The following is a 17924-nucleotide window of genomic DNA, read 5'->3' on the forward strand; positions in this document are numbered from 1 at the left end:
AGATGTTAGAGAGTTCATCCTTCCCCACCCTCGCCCGGCTCGCCCTGCCTCGGGGATCCCCGTGGTGTTCTGGGAGTTCCCGTGCCACCTTCCTTCCAGTTGGCAGCTCTGCAGACACCTCCACCCCTGCACATCACGCTCAGGTCCTGGAGACAGGGAGGAGGGCTGGGGGATCCAGAGATCCAGCCTGGCCATACTTATGCTCTCTGCTCAGCTAAGCACCCCACACTGAGAAATGAACACGTGGATTCGATTCAAAGCCCTGAAATCATCTACATTTTATTTGCACCTCATTTGCAAGTGGTTAATTTGCAACTCTGCTCCTTCCACTCCAGCTTCCTTCTCTCCTATCTCCCCTCAAATTCCCCAGTGGCCCGGGCAAAAAATATCTGTTGGTCTTTGCCAAGGTAGACTCAGCCTTGTCAGCAGGCCTGTCCTGTGTTCTCAGGGGAGGCCTTTACCCAAGGCCACAACAACAGCAGGAATCCCGAGTAAGACGCCACCTTGACTGCAGGGAAGGCTGCATCTTTTCACAGGGCAGAACTGATTTTATGAGGTGAACAGTAAGGTGAGGAGAGGTGGGAAAGGCCAGTGGATGAATGCAGGAACAGCACCAGGAGCTAGAGCCCAACACTGCCCCATGGGCTGTCTCCAGGTCCTCAGAGGCGGGACGGGGTTCCTCCACCCACCACTACTGTCTCCCCAGTGATGTAGCTGGCATCTTCAGAGCACAGGAAAGACAAGATGCCAGCATAATCCTCTGGCTCGCCTAACCTGGGGAATAGGGGAAGCAAGGAAGGGAGTAAAAATCAAACAGGTCTGCCTCCCTCACTCGGCCCACAGGGAATGAAATTTGCTTAATCAAGAATTATCAGATGACTTTTCAGGATCAGTGTACAAGCTTTCCGCCTATCAAATAGTGTTACCATGAGGATATGCTGTTATAATTTAGTATGAGCATACTGTACTCTGCAAAAATCATTACCCATAATATTCAAATACTGTAGAAACACACTGTTTTTTAGAGAGCTCAGGACACCAAAATCCAAAGTTATACAGATAAAATAGTAAGCAATTATTTCACACTTCAGAAAAAAAATGGTTTCACATGTGCACACACTAAAGTATCAGGGAGTCTGTGGGACAGTAAATGGTGTGTTTAAAATGATTCCATTTGTACAGGTTCAACTTACAGACAACTTTTTCAGGAATCTATACTTGTCCCTTAAAGTCAGGTTCATTTGGTGAGAATGTGCTAATTCTTATTTTATCAGTGACTGCATAGTTAGGAGACACTTTAATTTGCCTGCCATAGAATGCTCTAGAGGTGGGCAGAGTGAGTAACTCAAACATACAAGGGCTGAATTAATGGTTTTCCATTCTAGCTGTACCTTGCAATCATTTGAGAGGCTTAAACAAACAAACAAAACAAAACAAAAACAAAAACAAAACAAAACAAAAAAAAGAAAAGACAAAGAAAAACAAAAGCCCAGATGGTCAAGTCCTACCTTGGACCAATTACAAAAGAATCTCTGGGAGTGGGTGGGGCCTGAGCATCTGCAGTTTAAAAAGCTCCCCAGGTGATTCTAATGTGAATCCAGGATCGAGCTACATGGGCTAGATCAATTCATTGGAGCTCTAGGATGACAATCCCGAATTATTAATGAGTTACGAACTAGGCCTGCAGCTCATGCCTGACATCAGAATGGCTTTGGGAAGATTTGGGATGTCTGGACCAGTACAGAGTTAGGCATTGCTGGCATCTGTCCTCGAAGCCAGAAGATAGAGAGAGGCAGGGAATTTAGAGGAAAGGGAGCCCGACAAAGGTGCTTGAACAGTTCACCCAGCTCACTGGGGAAGAAAGTAAGTCCTTAGGCAAGGGGAGTTTGGGGCTTAGTAAAGCTCTTCATTCTTTTCATTTGGATTGTAGATCATCAACCTGAGTTTCGTAAACATGTGTCATTATTCAAAGGAACTAAAAATGCATGGTTTTGGTTTTGGTCTTTGGTCTCCATGGATGCTCAGAGGTGGAGGCAATCTCCCAGGTGGAGAGAGGACTCAGGACTTCTCCCAGAGCTCTGCACTGCTGAAACCCCGATGTCTCTGGGTTTACCTTTTGAAAGGGAAGCTGACTTCTTGCTCAGGCCACTGAATTTGTGGTCTGTAAGGCAGAGGAGAGCCTGCCTGTGTTATCTGTGGGACTGAGACAGCGGACTGTGGGCTGCTAGGGACCAGACCTTTCCATCTTCATGCCTCTTAGGGCCCTTGACCGCATGATGGTTTTACCTTCTGATCTGCAGAGTTTCTTTCATTCTTTCCTCTTTTTCCTTGTCTATCCAGAGCTGCAGGAAGAAGGGAAATGTCTTTATGTTTAAGAAGAGGAAAGCGAGGAACAGAAAGGGAAGAAACTGCCTGTCCTCATGGCAAGAGAGTAAGGATGGAGAGACTTCCCTCTTTCACTTCCTATTTCTTTTTCTAGCTCCCAGCTCTCCTCACTGCCCGCATGTGTTTCATTTGTTTCAGGTTCTAGTGATGCATTTTGCTGCATCTCTCCAATTCTCATCCATGTAAGGAGAGAGGAAACAGTGTGAGTAGAGTCTGAATACCTCAGTCTCTACCCTATGCCTTAGGAAAGGTGTGATAGGAGTCTGGCTTGGATAGGGCAGCTGGTACAGAGAGGCAATATGGAAAAACCCAGGGAAGGAGAACGGAGTGGTTGAGAGTTCAGGAATCAGGTACTGGGCTTTCCTGTCCAAGAAGATGGATGCCTTTCAAGGGGTTCCAGTGGGATGCAGAGCTCCCCTTCCTCACCATCCTGCTGAAGCTGGTCTTGATAAGTCCAGGTGCTAGGCAGTTCACCCTAATGTTCCTTGGGGCCAGCTCTATGGCCAGGGTCTTGGTGAGGCCCAGCAAAGCTGTTTTACTGACATTGTAAGGACTGAGGCCCTGGAGATAGAAAACAATGGGTTAGACTCATAATTTCCAGGTCATTCTTGGTTCTAATAACTAGACAGAAAGGGCAGTGCTCAATAGGGATCTCCTGTAAGGGAGGGGCATAGTTAGGAAACTGTCTTGTGGCTAAACCTTCCCTAGGTTATGGTTTGTGGAGGCAAGGCATCTATTTTGTGGGCAGGGACTTGGTGGTGTGATTCTAAAAGGGGACACAAACTTCTTTGGGTAACAGGTAGGGTGGAAAGATGTACAGGATGGGATGGAAGGGGCAGTCAAAAGGGTTCTTACAGGAAATGGACTGAAGGCTGCTATGGAGGCCACGATCACCACTGAGCCGCCTCTGGAAAAAGAAGAGAGCTGACGGTCTTCCCAGCGTGGACCACTGCCCTCAGCCCGTGTGGGGTCCCATCTCACCCAGGCTCTCCCTCACTCTCTGTACCCTCGTTTCTCCATTTCTGGCACCACTGCCTTTGTCATCAGGGCTGGGGCCTTCACATTAATGTCCAGAGTCTGAAGCCAAGAGAAGAAGGGGAAACAGCATGAGTGAAGAGCACTGGAGGAGGCATGGTAATGAGGAGTGAGATTGGGTTCCTAGGATGTTTGTCAGAGCTGACGAAGATCTTAGGATGATTCACCTGCATCTTGCACATGAAGAAACTGAGGTTCAGGGAGAAGTAGCTCTCACCAGCTTCTCAGCTAGATAATGATACATTAGGTTCAGGTGAGAAAAATGGAGCCTGGTTCATCTTGTTTCGTAACCAGCCAAGTATGATGTGGCCCAGAAGGGGCCTAAATCCTCAGGGCTCCTTGGATTTGAGCTGCGTTTTCTGCGTTTCTTCAAAATAGGGAAAGCCTGCAATTGTCAGCTTCCTGGACCTGTCTTAGAGTGGGCCATGGTTCTCAGGGAAAAGGTGGCCTGACCTTGGATACCTGGGGTTGTTCTAGCACTTCTCTGGCTTCTGTGCTTAGGGAGTGAGATGCTCTGGGCCCTCTAGGATGGACTGCCTGGCTAGACCTGATTAGAAAGTGGGATCATGAGGAGGCACCTTCTGGGGAAGCTGGGAGACAAGGTACAATCAGAATCCCCACATCCATAATCTAAAACAAATGTATGACCCTGTTTACATTTGTTCTAGATTAACCGCTTATATTAAAAATATTTCAATCTACAGAAAAATTGGAAATAGAAGTACAACGAGTATCTAGAGATCCTTCACTTAGATTCACCAATCGTTCTCTACTAAAAATACAAAAATTAGCTGGACGTGGTGGCATGTGCCTGTAATCTCAGCTACTTAGGAGGATGGAACAGGAGAATAGCTTGAACCCGGGAGGTGGAGGTTGCAGTCAGCCGAGATCGCACCACTGCACTCCAGCCTGGGCAATAGAGTGAGACTCCATTTCAAAAAATAAATAAATAAATAAAAATTAAAATAAACAAACTTAGTTGCAGATACTAGAATGCTCTATCCCTAAATACTTACCATACATTTCCAAAGAGCAAGGATGTTCTTTTACGCAACCATAATCCATTATCACACCCAAGAAGTTTGACATTGATGATAATTTAATCTAATATATTGGCCTCAATTGTCCCCAAATGTGTTTTTTAAAAAAGTTCAGAGTTCAATCAAGGATCAGGCATTATGCTTGGATTTGATGTACTGTGATATTTAAAAAAAATATATAATCTAAAAGAAAAGTTACAGGTACATCTTATTTTATCACACTTTGCAGATACTGTGTTTTTTTACAAATTGAAGGGTTTTACAGATGGAAAGTTCATGGCGCTAACTGGAGCCGTTTTTCCAACGGCATGTGCTCACTTTGTCTCTGGGTCACATTTTGGTAATTCTTGGGAATATTTCAGACTTTTTCATTATTATTATATCTGTTACGGTGATCTGTGATCAGTGATCTTTCATGTTTTTATTATAATTGTTTTGGGGTACCACAAACCACACCCAGAAAAGAAGGTGAACTTAATCGATAAATGTTGTGTGTGTTCTGACTGCTCTGTCCATCTCCCGTCTCTCTCCCTCTCTGTGGGCCTCCATATTCCCTGAGACACATTTACACTGAAATTAGACCAATTATTAACCCTGCAATGGCCTCTAAGTGTTCAAGTGAAAGGAAGAGTCACACATCTTACACTTTAAATCAAAAGGTAGAAATAATTGAGCTTAGTGAGGAAGGCATGTTGAAAGCTGAGGCAGGCTGAAAGCTAGGCCATGTGCACCAGTTAGCCAAATTGTGAGTGCAAAGGAAAAATTCTTGAAGGAAATTAAAAGTGCTACTTCTGTGAACACATAAATGATAAGAAAGCAAAACAGTTTTATTGTTAATATGGCTTCCAAAACTTCAAAGGACAGGCTTATTCTCTTGTTAGGGTCTAATGCAGCCAGTGACTTTAAGTTGAAGCCAATGCTTATTTACCATTCTGAAAATTCTAGGGCTCTCAAGATGTATGCTAAATCTACTCTGCCCGTGCTCTATAAATGGAACAACAAAGCCTGAATAACAGCACATCTGTTTATAGCATGGTTAACTGAATATTTTAAGCTCATCGTTGATAGCTACTCCTCAGAAAAAGATTCTTTTCAAACTGTTACTGCTTCTCGACAATGCTCCTGGTCAGTCAAAAGCTCTGATGGAGATGTACAAGGAGATTAATGTTGTTTTCATGCCTGCTAACACAACATCCATTCTGCAGCCCATGGATCGGGGGTAATTCTGACTTGCAAGACTTATTATTTAAGAAATACATTTTGTAAGGCTGTAACTGCCATAGATAGTGATTCCTCTGATTTATCTGGGCAAAGTCAACTGAAAACCTTCTGAGAAGGATTCACCATTCTAGATGCCATTAAGAATATTTGTGATTCATGGGAGGAGGTCAAAATATCTACATTAACAGGAGTCTGGAAGAAGTTGATTCCAACCCTCATGGATGACGTGGAGGGGTTCAAGACTGCATCACAGGAAGGAACTGCAGATGTGGTGGAAATAGCAAGAGAACTAGAAGTGGAGCCTGAAGATGGGACTGAATTGCTGCAATCTCATGACAAAATGTAAACGGCTGAGGAGTTGCTTCTTATGGATAAGCAAAGAAAGTGGTTTCTTGGGATGGAATCTATTTCTGGTGAAGATGCCATGAACATTGTTGAAATCACAACACGGGATTTAGAATATTACATGAACTTCGTTGATAAGCAGTGGCAGAGTTTGATAGGATTGACTCCAATTTTGAAAGAAGTTCTACTGTGGGTAAATGCTATGAAACAGCATTGCATGCTACAGAGAAATCTTTTGTGAAAGGAAGAATCAACTGATGTGGGAAACTTCACTGCTGGCTTATTTGAAGAAATTGCCACAGCCACCCCAGCCTTCAGCAACACCACCCTAAGTCAGCCACCATCAATGTTGAGGCAAGACCCTCCACCAGCAAAAAGATTACAGCTTCTAAAGTCTCAGATGATTGTTAGCATTTTTTAGTAATAAAGTATTTTAAAATGAAGATATGTATATGCTTTTAAAGACATAATGCTATTGCTCATTTTATAGACTATTATTAGATGACCATTATACTGTAAACATAACTTTTATATGCACTGGGAAATCAAAATATTCATGTGACTTACTTTATTATAATATTGAATTTATTGTGGTGGCCTGGAACCAGACCCACAATATCTCCGAGGTGTGCCTGTACTTAGTTTAAAACTGACTTTCATATGGTCTCTATTCAGACTGTTCATGAATGATGTTCCTCTATTTTAAAGACTATCAGAATCTGTCTGGCTGCAGTTGCTCACGCCTATAATCCCAGCACTTTGGGAGGCCGAGTGGGGCAGATCAGTTGAGGTCAGGAATTTGAGACCAGCCTGGGCAACACAGTGAAACCCTGTCTCTACTAAAAATGCAAAACATTATGCACACGTGGTGGCACATGCCTATAGTCCCAGGTACTTGGCAGGCTGAGGTACAAGAATTGCTTGAACCTGGGAGACAGAGGTTGCAGTGAGCTGAGATCGCACCACAGCACTCCAGCCTCAGTGACACAGCGAGAAAAAAAAAAAAAAAAAAAGAGGAAAGAAAAAGAAAGAGGGAAAAAGACTATCAGAATCAAAAAGTAGCTCATTGGAGAACATTTTGGCACTTTGGTCTTTATGTGTATGAAACACTAGTAAATAAATCATAGTATTTTCACGTCCTGAAACTAGTGTTGAGGAATTTTTGATGACATCTGATATAGTTATGTTTGTGCCCTCTAAATCTCATGTTGAAATGTGATCACCAGTGTTCAAGGTGGGACCTGGTGTGAGGTGTTTGGATCATGGGGGTGGATCCCTTATGAATGTCTTGGTGCCCTCCCTGTGGCAATGAGTTCTCACTCTATTAGTTCATGCCAGAACTAGTTGTTTAAAAGAGCCTAGTATCTCTCTTACTTCTTCTCTTGCCATGTAACACACCTGCTCTCTTTTGCCTCCTGCAGTGATTGTAAGCTTCCTGAGGCCTCATCAGAAGCAGATACTGGCACCACCATGCTTCTTCTACAGTCTGCAGAACCCTAAGCCAAAACGAAACTCTTTCTTTTATAAATTGCCCAGGTCAGGTATTCCTTTATAGCAACGCAGAACAAACTAATACAACATCAGAGTAAAAAGCAAAACCATGGGAAATCATAAAAAATTAGCATTTCCAAATCATGTGGGAGTATAACCTTAATAAACAAGGACAAATATTTTAATTAAAGCTCTATAATTAAAGAATGGCTGTGAAATATATTATGAATATAATGTAATTATATAGTTTCACATAAAACCCAATATTCTACCACTTGAATTTAGACATCCGGGTCTCAGATTGTCTTGACACTGCAGTTAAGAAAAAAATGATATAGGTTTTTATTTTTATTTTTTTAAAGGATGTATGTTATAAAGTGGACACTGGTCATTTAACCAGAATTAGTATTTTACTTAACTAGCAGCTTTTAATATTTCCCAACTAATGAAACATGATTCCTTTTTGGCAGCTGAAAGGGGGACAGGTGGGTGTGTAAGTTTAAGCATTGTAGTTTTTAGCATATTAGCTGCCACATCTCTGTTGGAAAGCAACAAGGCAGAAGAGCATGCCGGGGAGGAAGTCTGGGGAGGGGAGTAGATGGCGGATAGTGAAGAGCAGATGGAAGCAGACAGTAGTAGGAGCAGCAGAAGCGAACCAGAAGGGCAGGGACAGAGGAAGCTGCCCCCACCCACCCTTTACCAGGTGCATTCCAGGTGTGTGGCATGTGGCAAAGAGTCCTCACATTTACACTGCCCTTGACAAATGCATTCTAAAAGCAGACAGAGTTTGTGCTGAATGTGTTCTGAGGCCCGGCACCTGCTGCTTTAATCCCCTCTCACCTTGTCCCACACCTCCTTGGTGATATCCATTAGGCTTCCAAAGACAGGGCTGACAGCAGCGTTGGAGACTAGGATATCGATACCGCCATGAAGCTTCACAGCCTAAAGAGAGGGGTGAGGTCTGGACCAGGGTTGCAGTAAGTAAGGGAGGTGCATTTATCCATGTTGATAAAAACTTCCTTCTGAGCCAGGCGCGGTGGCTCATGCCAGGAATCATGGCACTTTGGGAGGCCAAGGTGGGAGAATCACTTGAGTTGAGGAGTTTGAGAGAAGCCTGGGCCACACAGACTTTTTCTTTATATTAAAAATGACAACAAAAACAATGACGACAAAACCTTCCTTCTTAGGAACTATCATCAAAATAACTTCTCTTTTTAAAAACATCTTTTCTTCAAAACTACCCTAAGATCTGCTGCTAAGCATTTAAGGTTGGCTTCTTTCTTTTTTTAGATGGAGTCTTGTTCTGTTACCCAGGCTGGAGTGCAGTGGCATGATCTTAGCTTACTGCAGCCTTGACCTACTGAGTTCAAGCCATATCCTGTCTCAGTCCCCAAGTACCTGAAACTACAAGTGCATGCCACCACACCCGGCCAAGTTTTGTATTTTTTTTAGAGACAGGGTCTTGCTGTGTTGCCCAGGCTGGCCTCGATCTCCTGAGCTCAAGCCATCCACCTGCCTCGGCCTCCCAAAGTGTTACAGGTGCGAGCCACCAGGAAGTTGGCCTTATTTATTTTGCAGTCTTTTCTTCCCACCTTCTATTCTTCTAAGGCTGTCTCTGAGCCTTTGCTCTCTTCTTTACACTCTCCCTTTGGGAAGCTCCTTCATTCTCATGATTTCAAGTCTCACCTCCAAATCTATTTCCAGTCCCCTCCTCTTCCTTTCACACTGAGTTCCACCCACATTTCTCCAAGTGCTTACTGTCCAGTTCACCTTGAATAAATTACCCTTATCTCAAAGTCAATCTGTCCACACTTACCTGAATGGAAAAATCGGCTTAAATAGAGCTGTAGAAACTTACCACTGGAGGGGTCTTTGAGATCGTCTATTCCAATGTAAGGTGGAGATGATGAAACAGGTTCAGGGAATTTTCTCAAGACCATATAGTTCAGTAGTGACACACTGGGGCTAGCTAAGAACAGGAGGCCTGCTTATTCTGTGTTTGGGAGGGGTGAAGTGATTTGTTCAGGGCACAAAGCTAGTTAGTGGTGGAAGAACTGAGGTCAGTCTCCCATTCTGTAGCACACCGCTAATTCATAAGAGCCCTCTGAAAGTGAGTTGGGGTCATTAGGAAACTGACTGCCCAGGAGAGCCATGATGGGAGAAGATACCAGCCTGAATTTAAAGCAATTCCATATTTGGTTATAATGTCATTTTCTCTGTCTCTGTCTCTCTCTTTTGACCTGGAGGCATGAAAGATTTAAGGCAGAAACTGACATCTAAACTGAGAAAGTCAAGAAAGGCAACATCTCACCTCCTTAATAAGGTATAAGTAGGTAGTAAGGCGTGTGCTAGAGTAATGAATGGCCAAGCAGAATCTGCCAACAAGAGTTTTCAGTACAAAGCGACCCTGAAACCAGACTTTGCATTTGCTCAGAACTGGCAATTTTAATACCTTGAACAAGTAGCAGTACATGGGCCCTTGGTCAACTTTGTGCTTCAGATTTGGCACACAGAGGGGTGTTATTAACAATGTACACCATCTGCTAGCTTCCCGTTTTAACTACTTATTCTTGTTAACTAGGTGCTAAGTTCAATTGTTTTTATGCGGTTGAACGTACGCCTGGGCTGTCAACAAAATTAAATCAGACAAAATTTAAAGTCATACACTGTTTTGAAACCAGTATTAATACTTTCTTGCACCCTTTAAATTTTGGTATCCTGGCATAAAGCCCAGTCACCTGCCTTGGCTCTGTATAAGTCTCACCAATGGACTTGTTACTAGGGAGGTGCAGAATAAGTTAATAAGTGATGTGCGCTGTGCTCAGTACACGTGTGTTTGAGCTAGGAGAAGGCAGTGGATTGCTCTAGAATCACCTGGAGACATTTTCTACTCTGCTGTATACCCCATGCCCCTCTCCTTCTAGGTCTGTCAGCACAGAGATGGGAGGAGGCTGGGTTTTGATTGAACAGAGATAGGAAACCATAAAAGAAGAATGAGGCTGGGTGTGGTGGCTCACACCTATAATCCTAGCAGTTTGGTAGGCCCAGTGGAGTGGATTGCTAGAGGCCAGGAGTTCAAAACCAGCCTGGGCAATAAAGCCCTAACTCTACAAAAAATTTAAAAAATGAACTGGTGTGGTGGTGCATGCCTATAGTCTTAGCCACTTGGGAGGCTGAGGTGGTAGGATTGCATGAGCTCAAGAGTTGGAGGTTACAGTGAGCTATGATCATACTACTGCACTCCAGCCAGGGAAACAGTGAGGCTCTGTCTCTGGGGGGGGGAAAAAAAAAAGATGTCTTCTTAGTCTTGTTCTAAATTGTGTGCTCACTACACTAAAGCGGTTAGGAGGTGTTTGCTCTGTGTTCTGATAGTTATACATTTTTAAGAAAAAATATAATCAAGCAGATAGGCAGCTAATCTGGTTTCCACTTACCACACACTTAGAAGCTTTGTGGTGCAGATGAGGAGGCCACTGGTAGTAACCATTCTCAGGGCAGTGGCTTTTCTCATTGCAGGGTAACATGTGGCAATTGGCAGAAGACATTTCAAATAGCTGACAAGTATTCTATCATTCTCCTCTCTGACAATGGTCACACAAACTACCTGAGAGTCATTTTTTACCATGTTTCCCACTTTTTGACATGGGGTTGGAAAATCTTGGTTCGTTCCCACTAAATGTCTCCTCGGCACATCTGTTCCAGTCCCACCACCACTGCTCTAAACCTGGATGGCAGCAACAGCTTCCTCACTGATGCCCTGGATTCAGTGTCTTCTTTGTATATCCTTCCTACCAGAGCCATATTATCTTTCTTAATAACCATCTTTCCTCAAAACCTCACATGGCTTCTTATTTGCTATAAGAATGTCTAAACATATCCTTTTAAGAGGCCATATCCTTTTAACATCCTTAACATATCCTTTTAAGAAGCTATGGCTGGGCATGGTGGCTCTCGCCTGTAATCCCAGCACTCTGGGAGGCCCAGGGGGTGGATCACCTGAGGTCAGGAGTTCAAGACCAGCCTGGCCAACATGGTGAAACCCCCGCTCTACTGTAATACAAAAATTAGCTGGGCATGGTATGGCACCTGTAATCCCAGCTACCAGGAGGCTTGGAGGCAGGAGAATTGCTGAACCTGGGAGATGGAGGTTGCAGTGAGCCAGGTGGTGGTGCCACGCACTCCAGCCTAGGCAACAAGAGTGAAAACTCCAACAAAAGTGAAACTCCATCTTGGAAACAAACAAACAGGATATAGAGGCCCGTGGCCTCTATCTTTCTAATGCAGCCCCTTTCCCAGCAGTACTCCTAAGCCTGTGCTCTCCACTGTGGACTGACAGCGCTCCTCTCTTTCCTTCAGTTCCTTCTTGGCTGTCTGCTCATTTTGCGGAGTTATCTGGAATCTCATCTCTATTCCATCTGAACATTCCCCTCCATTCCTAAAGGTTTAGCTCAAGTACCGCTTCTGGGCCAGGCCTGTAGCCTTGTTAAGTGAACCTGGTGGGGGCCACAGGATGTTTTTCCACCAGGATTTTCACATTAAATTGCTACTTACATGTGATATGGTTAGTGCTAATTGACCCAGACTCCGAAACAGCTCCTTCCACTATCAGGATCAAGTCCCCAATCTTGGGCTCTGTCCACCAGCCTAGGCCAGGCTTTTTTGGACTCACATTTGTGACTCTCTTGGACTCACATTTGGCTCTTTCCAATGCACATCTGAGCATTTGCCACACAGTTCCTTAAAAACAGAATTACCCTATACTGTCTACCACACTACCGTCTACTATTGCTTAAGATCCTCCTTCTTCTAAGAAGATTATGCAAATTATATCTGCCAACCTTCCAATCTGTTAGCACAATCCTGTACTTTCCATTTTTGGGTAGATTCTCCCTTCCACTCTGGGGAATAAAGTGTATCCTGAGCCTCAAGGGAAGAGGAGCTTCCTTTGTTGGATGGTTCATATTTTCTTCAGCAGCTGCAAGGCTGGTGTCCACTACTAATTGTGACATTGACTTATATACTTTCTTTGAGACTAAAGTCCAGTACCTGGTAGTCCATAGGCAGCCAATAAAGGAAGGGAGCTTGGGAGGTCTGGGTTGAATCACGGCTCTTTCCTTACTGGCTGTGGGACCTTGGGAAGTAGCTCCAGCTGTCTGAGCCAGTCTCTGCAGACTGAGAGAATAGTCCCTGCCTTGCTTGGGTTGTTGTCAGGCCTAGAGACAACCTTTGTAAGGCTCTGAACACAGGAAATGGCACATAGTAAGTGGTTGAAACAGGGACCTGACTCTATAAGCTGAATAGGGGATTATTAGCTCATGGGTGGGAACATCTATTTTGTGATTGGATTTACCCTTCTCATCTGTCCAATTAGATGGAAAATTAGTAGAGAACCAGTACCAGCTGTTTCTCTGTGGTACTCAAGGGCTGAAGCATTAGAATGTTTTAACATTCTCTGATTGGGATGGGATGATTCTCCAACGTTAGTATATGGACATAATAGAAAGGCACACAATAAAAATGTACCGGTGGGCTGGTGTGGGTATGCAGAATGCACTGTTATGTTTTAGTTAACAGCATTGCATTGGATCTCACCAAGGCTGTCCAGGAAAGCAGGGAAGGAGGATCAGGCTGGCTCCTTTTTCTACCTCTTGGCTCTGTGCCCATTTCCCTGCAGCTCACTGTGGCCACCAGCCGCTCCGGGTCCTCTATCTTCCCCACATGGCACACGGTGCCTGTCATGCTCAGCCCCTCCCCCTGCAGCGTGGCCACTGCCTGGTCCACATTCTGCTGCTTCCAGCTGTTGACAACCACGTGGGCCCCGTCCTGGGCCAGACGCCGGGCGATGGCAAAGCCGATCCTGTGAGTAGAAAGAGACAAAGACTGCCAAGGCCTGTGCAGGGGAAGAGGTCGAAGCATGTGCTGTGAAGTTAGACTGCCTGGGTTTGAATTCAGGCTCTCTCCCTATATGACCTCCACGTGTCTCTACTCTGTGTAAAACAGGCTTGATGGCATGGCCTTTTTGGCACTCATTTACTTATTTTTATTATGATCTGGACCACAGCCTCAGTTCCCAAGAACTTACATCACTTTCCACAGTTCCCACCACAGGTGACAGGCTTCATCTCCTGTTGGGACTGAGAGGTGAGAAATGAGCTGAGTGTGCAGCAGCCACTTCCGTGATTTGAGGATCTCACTCAGAACAGCCCTGCCCCCAGGTTTCTTTCTTACTAGTCTACCACATTCTCAAAATTCTATCTTTAGTTATTTTTTGGGGTGCATGTGAAAAGATGGTCTCCAGTCAGAAATGTAAATATTGCCTTGGGAGGAAGAGTTACACATTCTGCACTTGTCAGTCATTAGCATTTTACCTACTTTTGTATTTTAGCTTTGTGGAGAGCTGGCATCTAGCAAAGTCCCGTAGAAATGAGAACCAGGATAGAGAAGAGTGGTGGGTGAGAAACAGCCTGGGCAAGGTAGGCCCAGATGTACCGAACTAAACAAAAATCTTGACACATGGCTCTTGTGTCCCATCTAGGTAAGGGCGAGGGGTTCCTGGAGACTTTCCGGTGCCCAAATAGAGTGTCTGGTACATTTTCATAAAGCTGGAGGCCTTGGGATAGGATTTTGAAATCCAGATTTCCTTGGATTTCTAGTTTCTGGTTTTCCCAGAGGCTAGGTGGGGCTGGTTGACTGGGGCAGCCCAGAACCCAGGAGGGGAATAGATCGATGGGGTTGTACGGAGGTGGCACAGTTGTGCCAGAGGCAGCAGGGACACGAGGGCTAGCAAGGGAGGGCCCAGGGCCTGGGGATTTGGAGGGGGTTCAGGCGGATCACGTGACTACTTTTTTCCAGGGCCAGACTTCAGCCACACGTGAGTTCTAAGGACAGAGGCACTGGAGGCAAAGAAGAGACCAGTGCCTGTTTGCAGGCAGCGAGGGCCTCCGAAACTCCAGCACGAACACTCACTGGTCGGTGGAGGCCGTTACTAGGGGCCACCTTATTCGCGAGCAGATCCCGGCGGGTCATCCGGGAGCTGGTCATCCGGGAGCTGGCCATCCGCACCGACTTCCATGCCCGGACACAGTGGCCTAGCAGCCCCGCCTTTTGCATGGCTCAGACCAGCAAGTCTGGGTTCCACTCCTTCCAGCGGAGGTGACAAAGATTAGGGCGACGGGGCAGGATGAAGGGCGGGCTGCTTCCCGGCGCGCCCCCTCCCCGCCCCCTCCCCGCCCTCGACCACCTGGGAGTCCTCTGTGGCGGTGCTCGCCTCCCTCCGCCGCCTCGCCCAGCAGCCAGCTACCTTCCGCCCCACTGGGGCTTGCTTTCCCGGGCAGGCGGGTGTTCAAAGCGCTCTCTGTTCAAGTTTTCCGTAGGGCTAGTCCCTCCCCTGGCCCCCGCAGGAACGCGCAGACTTTGGCTGCTGCCTTTTTGCATCTGCTTGCCCACGTTTTCTTCTGGGGGAAGTGGGGGTTTTGAGTTGGTTGCTTTTGCTTCTTCAGAAGTTCTTCTCCAAGAAAGTCTGGGTACATGTACGTGACAGCCCACAGGAGGGCAAATGTTTTGAGACTGCCCATGGAGGTGAGGCCTGTGGTCCTCATAGAGTCCACCAGGTGAGGCTGGAGGAGCCTGGGAGAGATGTGATAGGGAGTAGCTGCACCAGGCCTGGCACTGCCCTTCACTCTGCCCAAGGCCTCCTCCATCTTCACAGGCCCTGGAGGGCAGACTATGGTCATTGACCAAACAGTATCTCACATCCCTCTCCAAAGGGACTTTCTCCTTTACAGGGGCTAAGTGCTAGAGAGGAGGCTGCAGAGTCCCTGGACCAGTGGTGGAAATGCTGAGAACTGGGGGCACTCAAGCTCTGCCTAACCACTATGTCCCCAGGTGTTACCCTCCATCCTAGTTCAATAAATATTTGTTGAATGTAAAATCTCTTTATGAACTGTAAGCTACTAAGCACATAGTAGTTACTGCCACCATGTAGTGATTATTATTGGTGCCCTGGGCCAGACTCTTCATCTGTAAATTACTGAGGGTATGGAGTAGATGATGAATAAAGTCCTTGCCAGCTATAAATTCTGTGTCCAAGACTTCAGCCTCCACTTCTGCCAAGTGGGCTGAAGTGATCTCCCTCCTATGTTTCTGGGAGAATCAATAAATGTGGATGGCTTATGGTGCACTGTAGAAAGGCCCCAACAGACCCAGATGCAAGCATCAGAATTGATTTAACCCACTGGCCTCCAAAGGCCAGACTGAGAAGCAGTGCTGGTCCATGACAACGTTTTCACTAGTTCAAGGCAAAATGACAAAATAAAGACATTACAGTGAGTTTTACAAAGCTAAGCTTATTTAACAGTCCTTTATTGTGGAGTATACATTCGCTCCTTTGTGTGTGTGTGTGTGTGTGTGTGTGTGCTTGTGTATGTGTTAGTGTTTTCTTTCAGAAAAGATGATGAAAGCAGATGGGTAGGTTTAGAGATATGTCGTTGGTGAAAGCACCAGTTTGGCAGTCGTATGTCAGTCGCTACAATTAAAGGGGAAAGAATTCTGATTTGTGAAATCAGTTCTGGGCATGACTTTTTAATAGAATTCATGTTTGCTCAAGATTCATTTAGTGTAGGTCAGCTGAGCAGCTGAAAAAGGATTTCGACATTCAAAAGGGGGTGTACGGTGAGCAAGTAATAGAACAGGCCTGCACTGGATTTATGGTGTTTTCCTCATCCAAGAAGTTACAGCTGCAGTACTCTGCTTTGGTGCTCAGCACATCCCGATGAGATAGGAGAGCTTAAGTATAATTTTCCCCATGTCCAGGGAAAGCTGAATCTGACTGGTACTCCTCAGTCTGAGCCTCATGAATTATTGACAGAGGCTGGAAGTGCCACACTCCTTGTCCTCTTGCACTGTTTGGAGCTCATGCACTGTGGAAACCCTTCCCAGGGCTCTCCATCTGTGTGTGGGGCTGTGAGGAGGGTACACAGGAGGACTGCTGCAGGGCTTCTCAGGGCTTGGTTCAAAGGGACAGGCCTGCAAGGGGCATTTGCTCTCTCTTCCCCTTCTCTTCAGAGGTGGACAGGCGGACTCAGGGGCTGACGTTGGCAGAAAGGTGAGGAAGACTACACTTCAACGAGCAAAGGATTCTGGGAAAAGAGAATTGTGGCATGGGAGTTTGGTGAACATCACATGGCCCTTCCTTGTGTTGGCAGGGTTGCTATTTGGCTTCCAGCACTATTTCTTTTATGGAGAGCACAGGGGACATTAGGGAGGGGGCCTGTGAGCAGAAAAGGATAGAAGGAAGTCAAGAAGTATGGGAATCTCTAGCACTACTCCTTATCAAGCTGGCTTATTGGAGACAAGAACAGGAAATCTTGGGCCGGGCACGGTGGCTCATGCTTGTAATCCCAGCACTTTAGGAGGCCGACTTGGGCGGATCACTTGAGGTCATGATTTCAAGACCAGCTGGGCAACACCGTGAAACCTCATCTCTACTGAAAATGCAAAAATTAGCCGGGCCGGTCAGGAGTTTGAGACCAGCCTGGCCAACATGGTGAAACCCTGTCTTTACTAAAACTACAAAACTTAGCTGGGCGTGGTCAAAACGTCGAGATCAGCCTGGCCAACATGGTGAAACCCTGTCTCTACTAAAAATACAAAAACTGGCCAGGCCTGGTGGCACGTGCTTGTAATCCCAGCTACTCAGGAGGCTGAGGCAGGAGAATTGCTTGAATCTGGGAGGCAGAGGTTGCAGCGAGCAGAGATCATGCCCCTGAACTCCAGCCTGGGCAACAGAACGAGAGACTCCATCTCAAAAAACAAAAACAAAAACAAAAAAACACAACAGGAAATCTTTCAGGGAAATACATGCATATTTGGGAGTATCTCTTTGAAATGGGAACTGTAATAGGCAATGGGATTGTTCTTGTGTGGAGGTGGTAACATCTGCCTATCTTGAGGGACAAATCCCTCCATGATGGAGGGCTCTTCTCCTATCCTTTTCAAGGGCTGCCTGCGGTCCAGAAGAGTATTCACCTGGGGTGGAATTTAAGTCTTGCACTTTGCAATAGCTGTCCTAGATTAATTGTTGAGTCATGCATCACTGACATAAGTCAGGAGTAGGCAGTGTGGGAGGGCTGGTGTGGGCTTAGGACAACTGCTAAGTAGAGAAAATAATAGTAAGAGTGATGACAGTATTTATTGAGCACTTTGTTACTAAGTGTTGGCAAGTTTTAAGTGCTTTTTATAAATTTTATTGAATATTTTTCATCTGGTGAAATGGGTGTTTTAATGAAGGGAGCCAAAGGCCTGAGGGTTGTGACCAACTCAGCATTCCACTGAAGGCTATGTGATCAAACAGCAAACTGTTTATCATGAATGCAGAATGTGGGCCAACTCACTTCTGCACCTGCCACC

General features: G+C 45.6%; 1 protein-coding gene and 1 long non-coding RNA gene across 4 annotated transcripts in view; one reads left to right on the forward strand and one right to left on the reverse strand.

Annotated features, from left to right (window-relative positions):
• Positions 1-251: 251 nt before the first annotated feature.
• LOC101012719 (dehydrogenase/reductase SDR family member 4-like) lies at positions 252-14308 on the reverse strand. Of its 2 annotated transcripts, none has more exons than XM_031669184.1 (4): positions 13110-14308; positions 2812-2946; positions 2287-2342; positions 252-774 (listed from the first exon to the last, which is right to left on the reverse strand). In XM_031669184.1, the coding sequence occupies exons 1-4, from the start codon at positions 13431-13433 to the stop codon at positions 660-662; spliced, it is 630 nt and encodes a 209-aa protein (XP_031525044.1). In that variant the 5' UTR covers positions 13434-14308; the 3' UTR covers positions 252-659. The 2 variants fall into 2 exon arrangements, 1 of the variants encoding a protein (XP_031525044.1); XR_004185403.1 differs by lacking the exons at positions 252-774; positions 13110-14308 and adding exons at positions 3241-3462; positions 8358-8654 and having other exon boundaries at positions 1000-2342.
• LOC103886143 overlaps positions 2325-17924 on the forward strand; it is a 43648-nt gene continuing 28048 nt past the window's right edge. The window contains exons 1-2 of one of the 2 annotated variants that reach the window (XR_004185405.1): positions 2325-2431; positions 2524-2587. This is a non-coding gene — a long non-coding RNA (uncharacterized LOC103886143). Of the gene's footprint in view, positions 2588-17924 lie in introns of both variants that reach the window. The other variant, XR_004185404.1, reaches the window with a different exon arrangement.

This window comes from Papio anubis, chromosome 7, assembly GCF_008728515.1.
Source record: "Papio anubis isolate 15944 chromosome 7, Panubis1.0, whole genome shotgun sequence".
Taxonomy (NCBI): domain Eukaryota; kingdom Metazoa; phylum Chordata; class Mammalia; order Primates; family Cercopithecidae; genus Papio; species Papio anubis.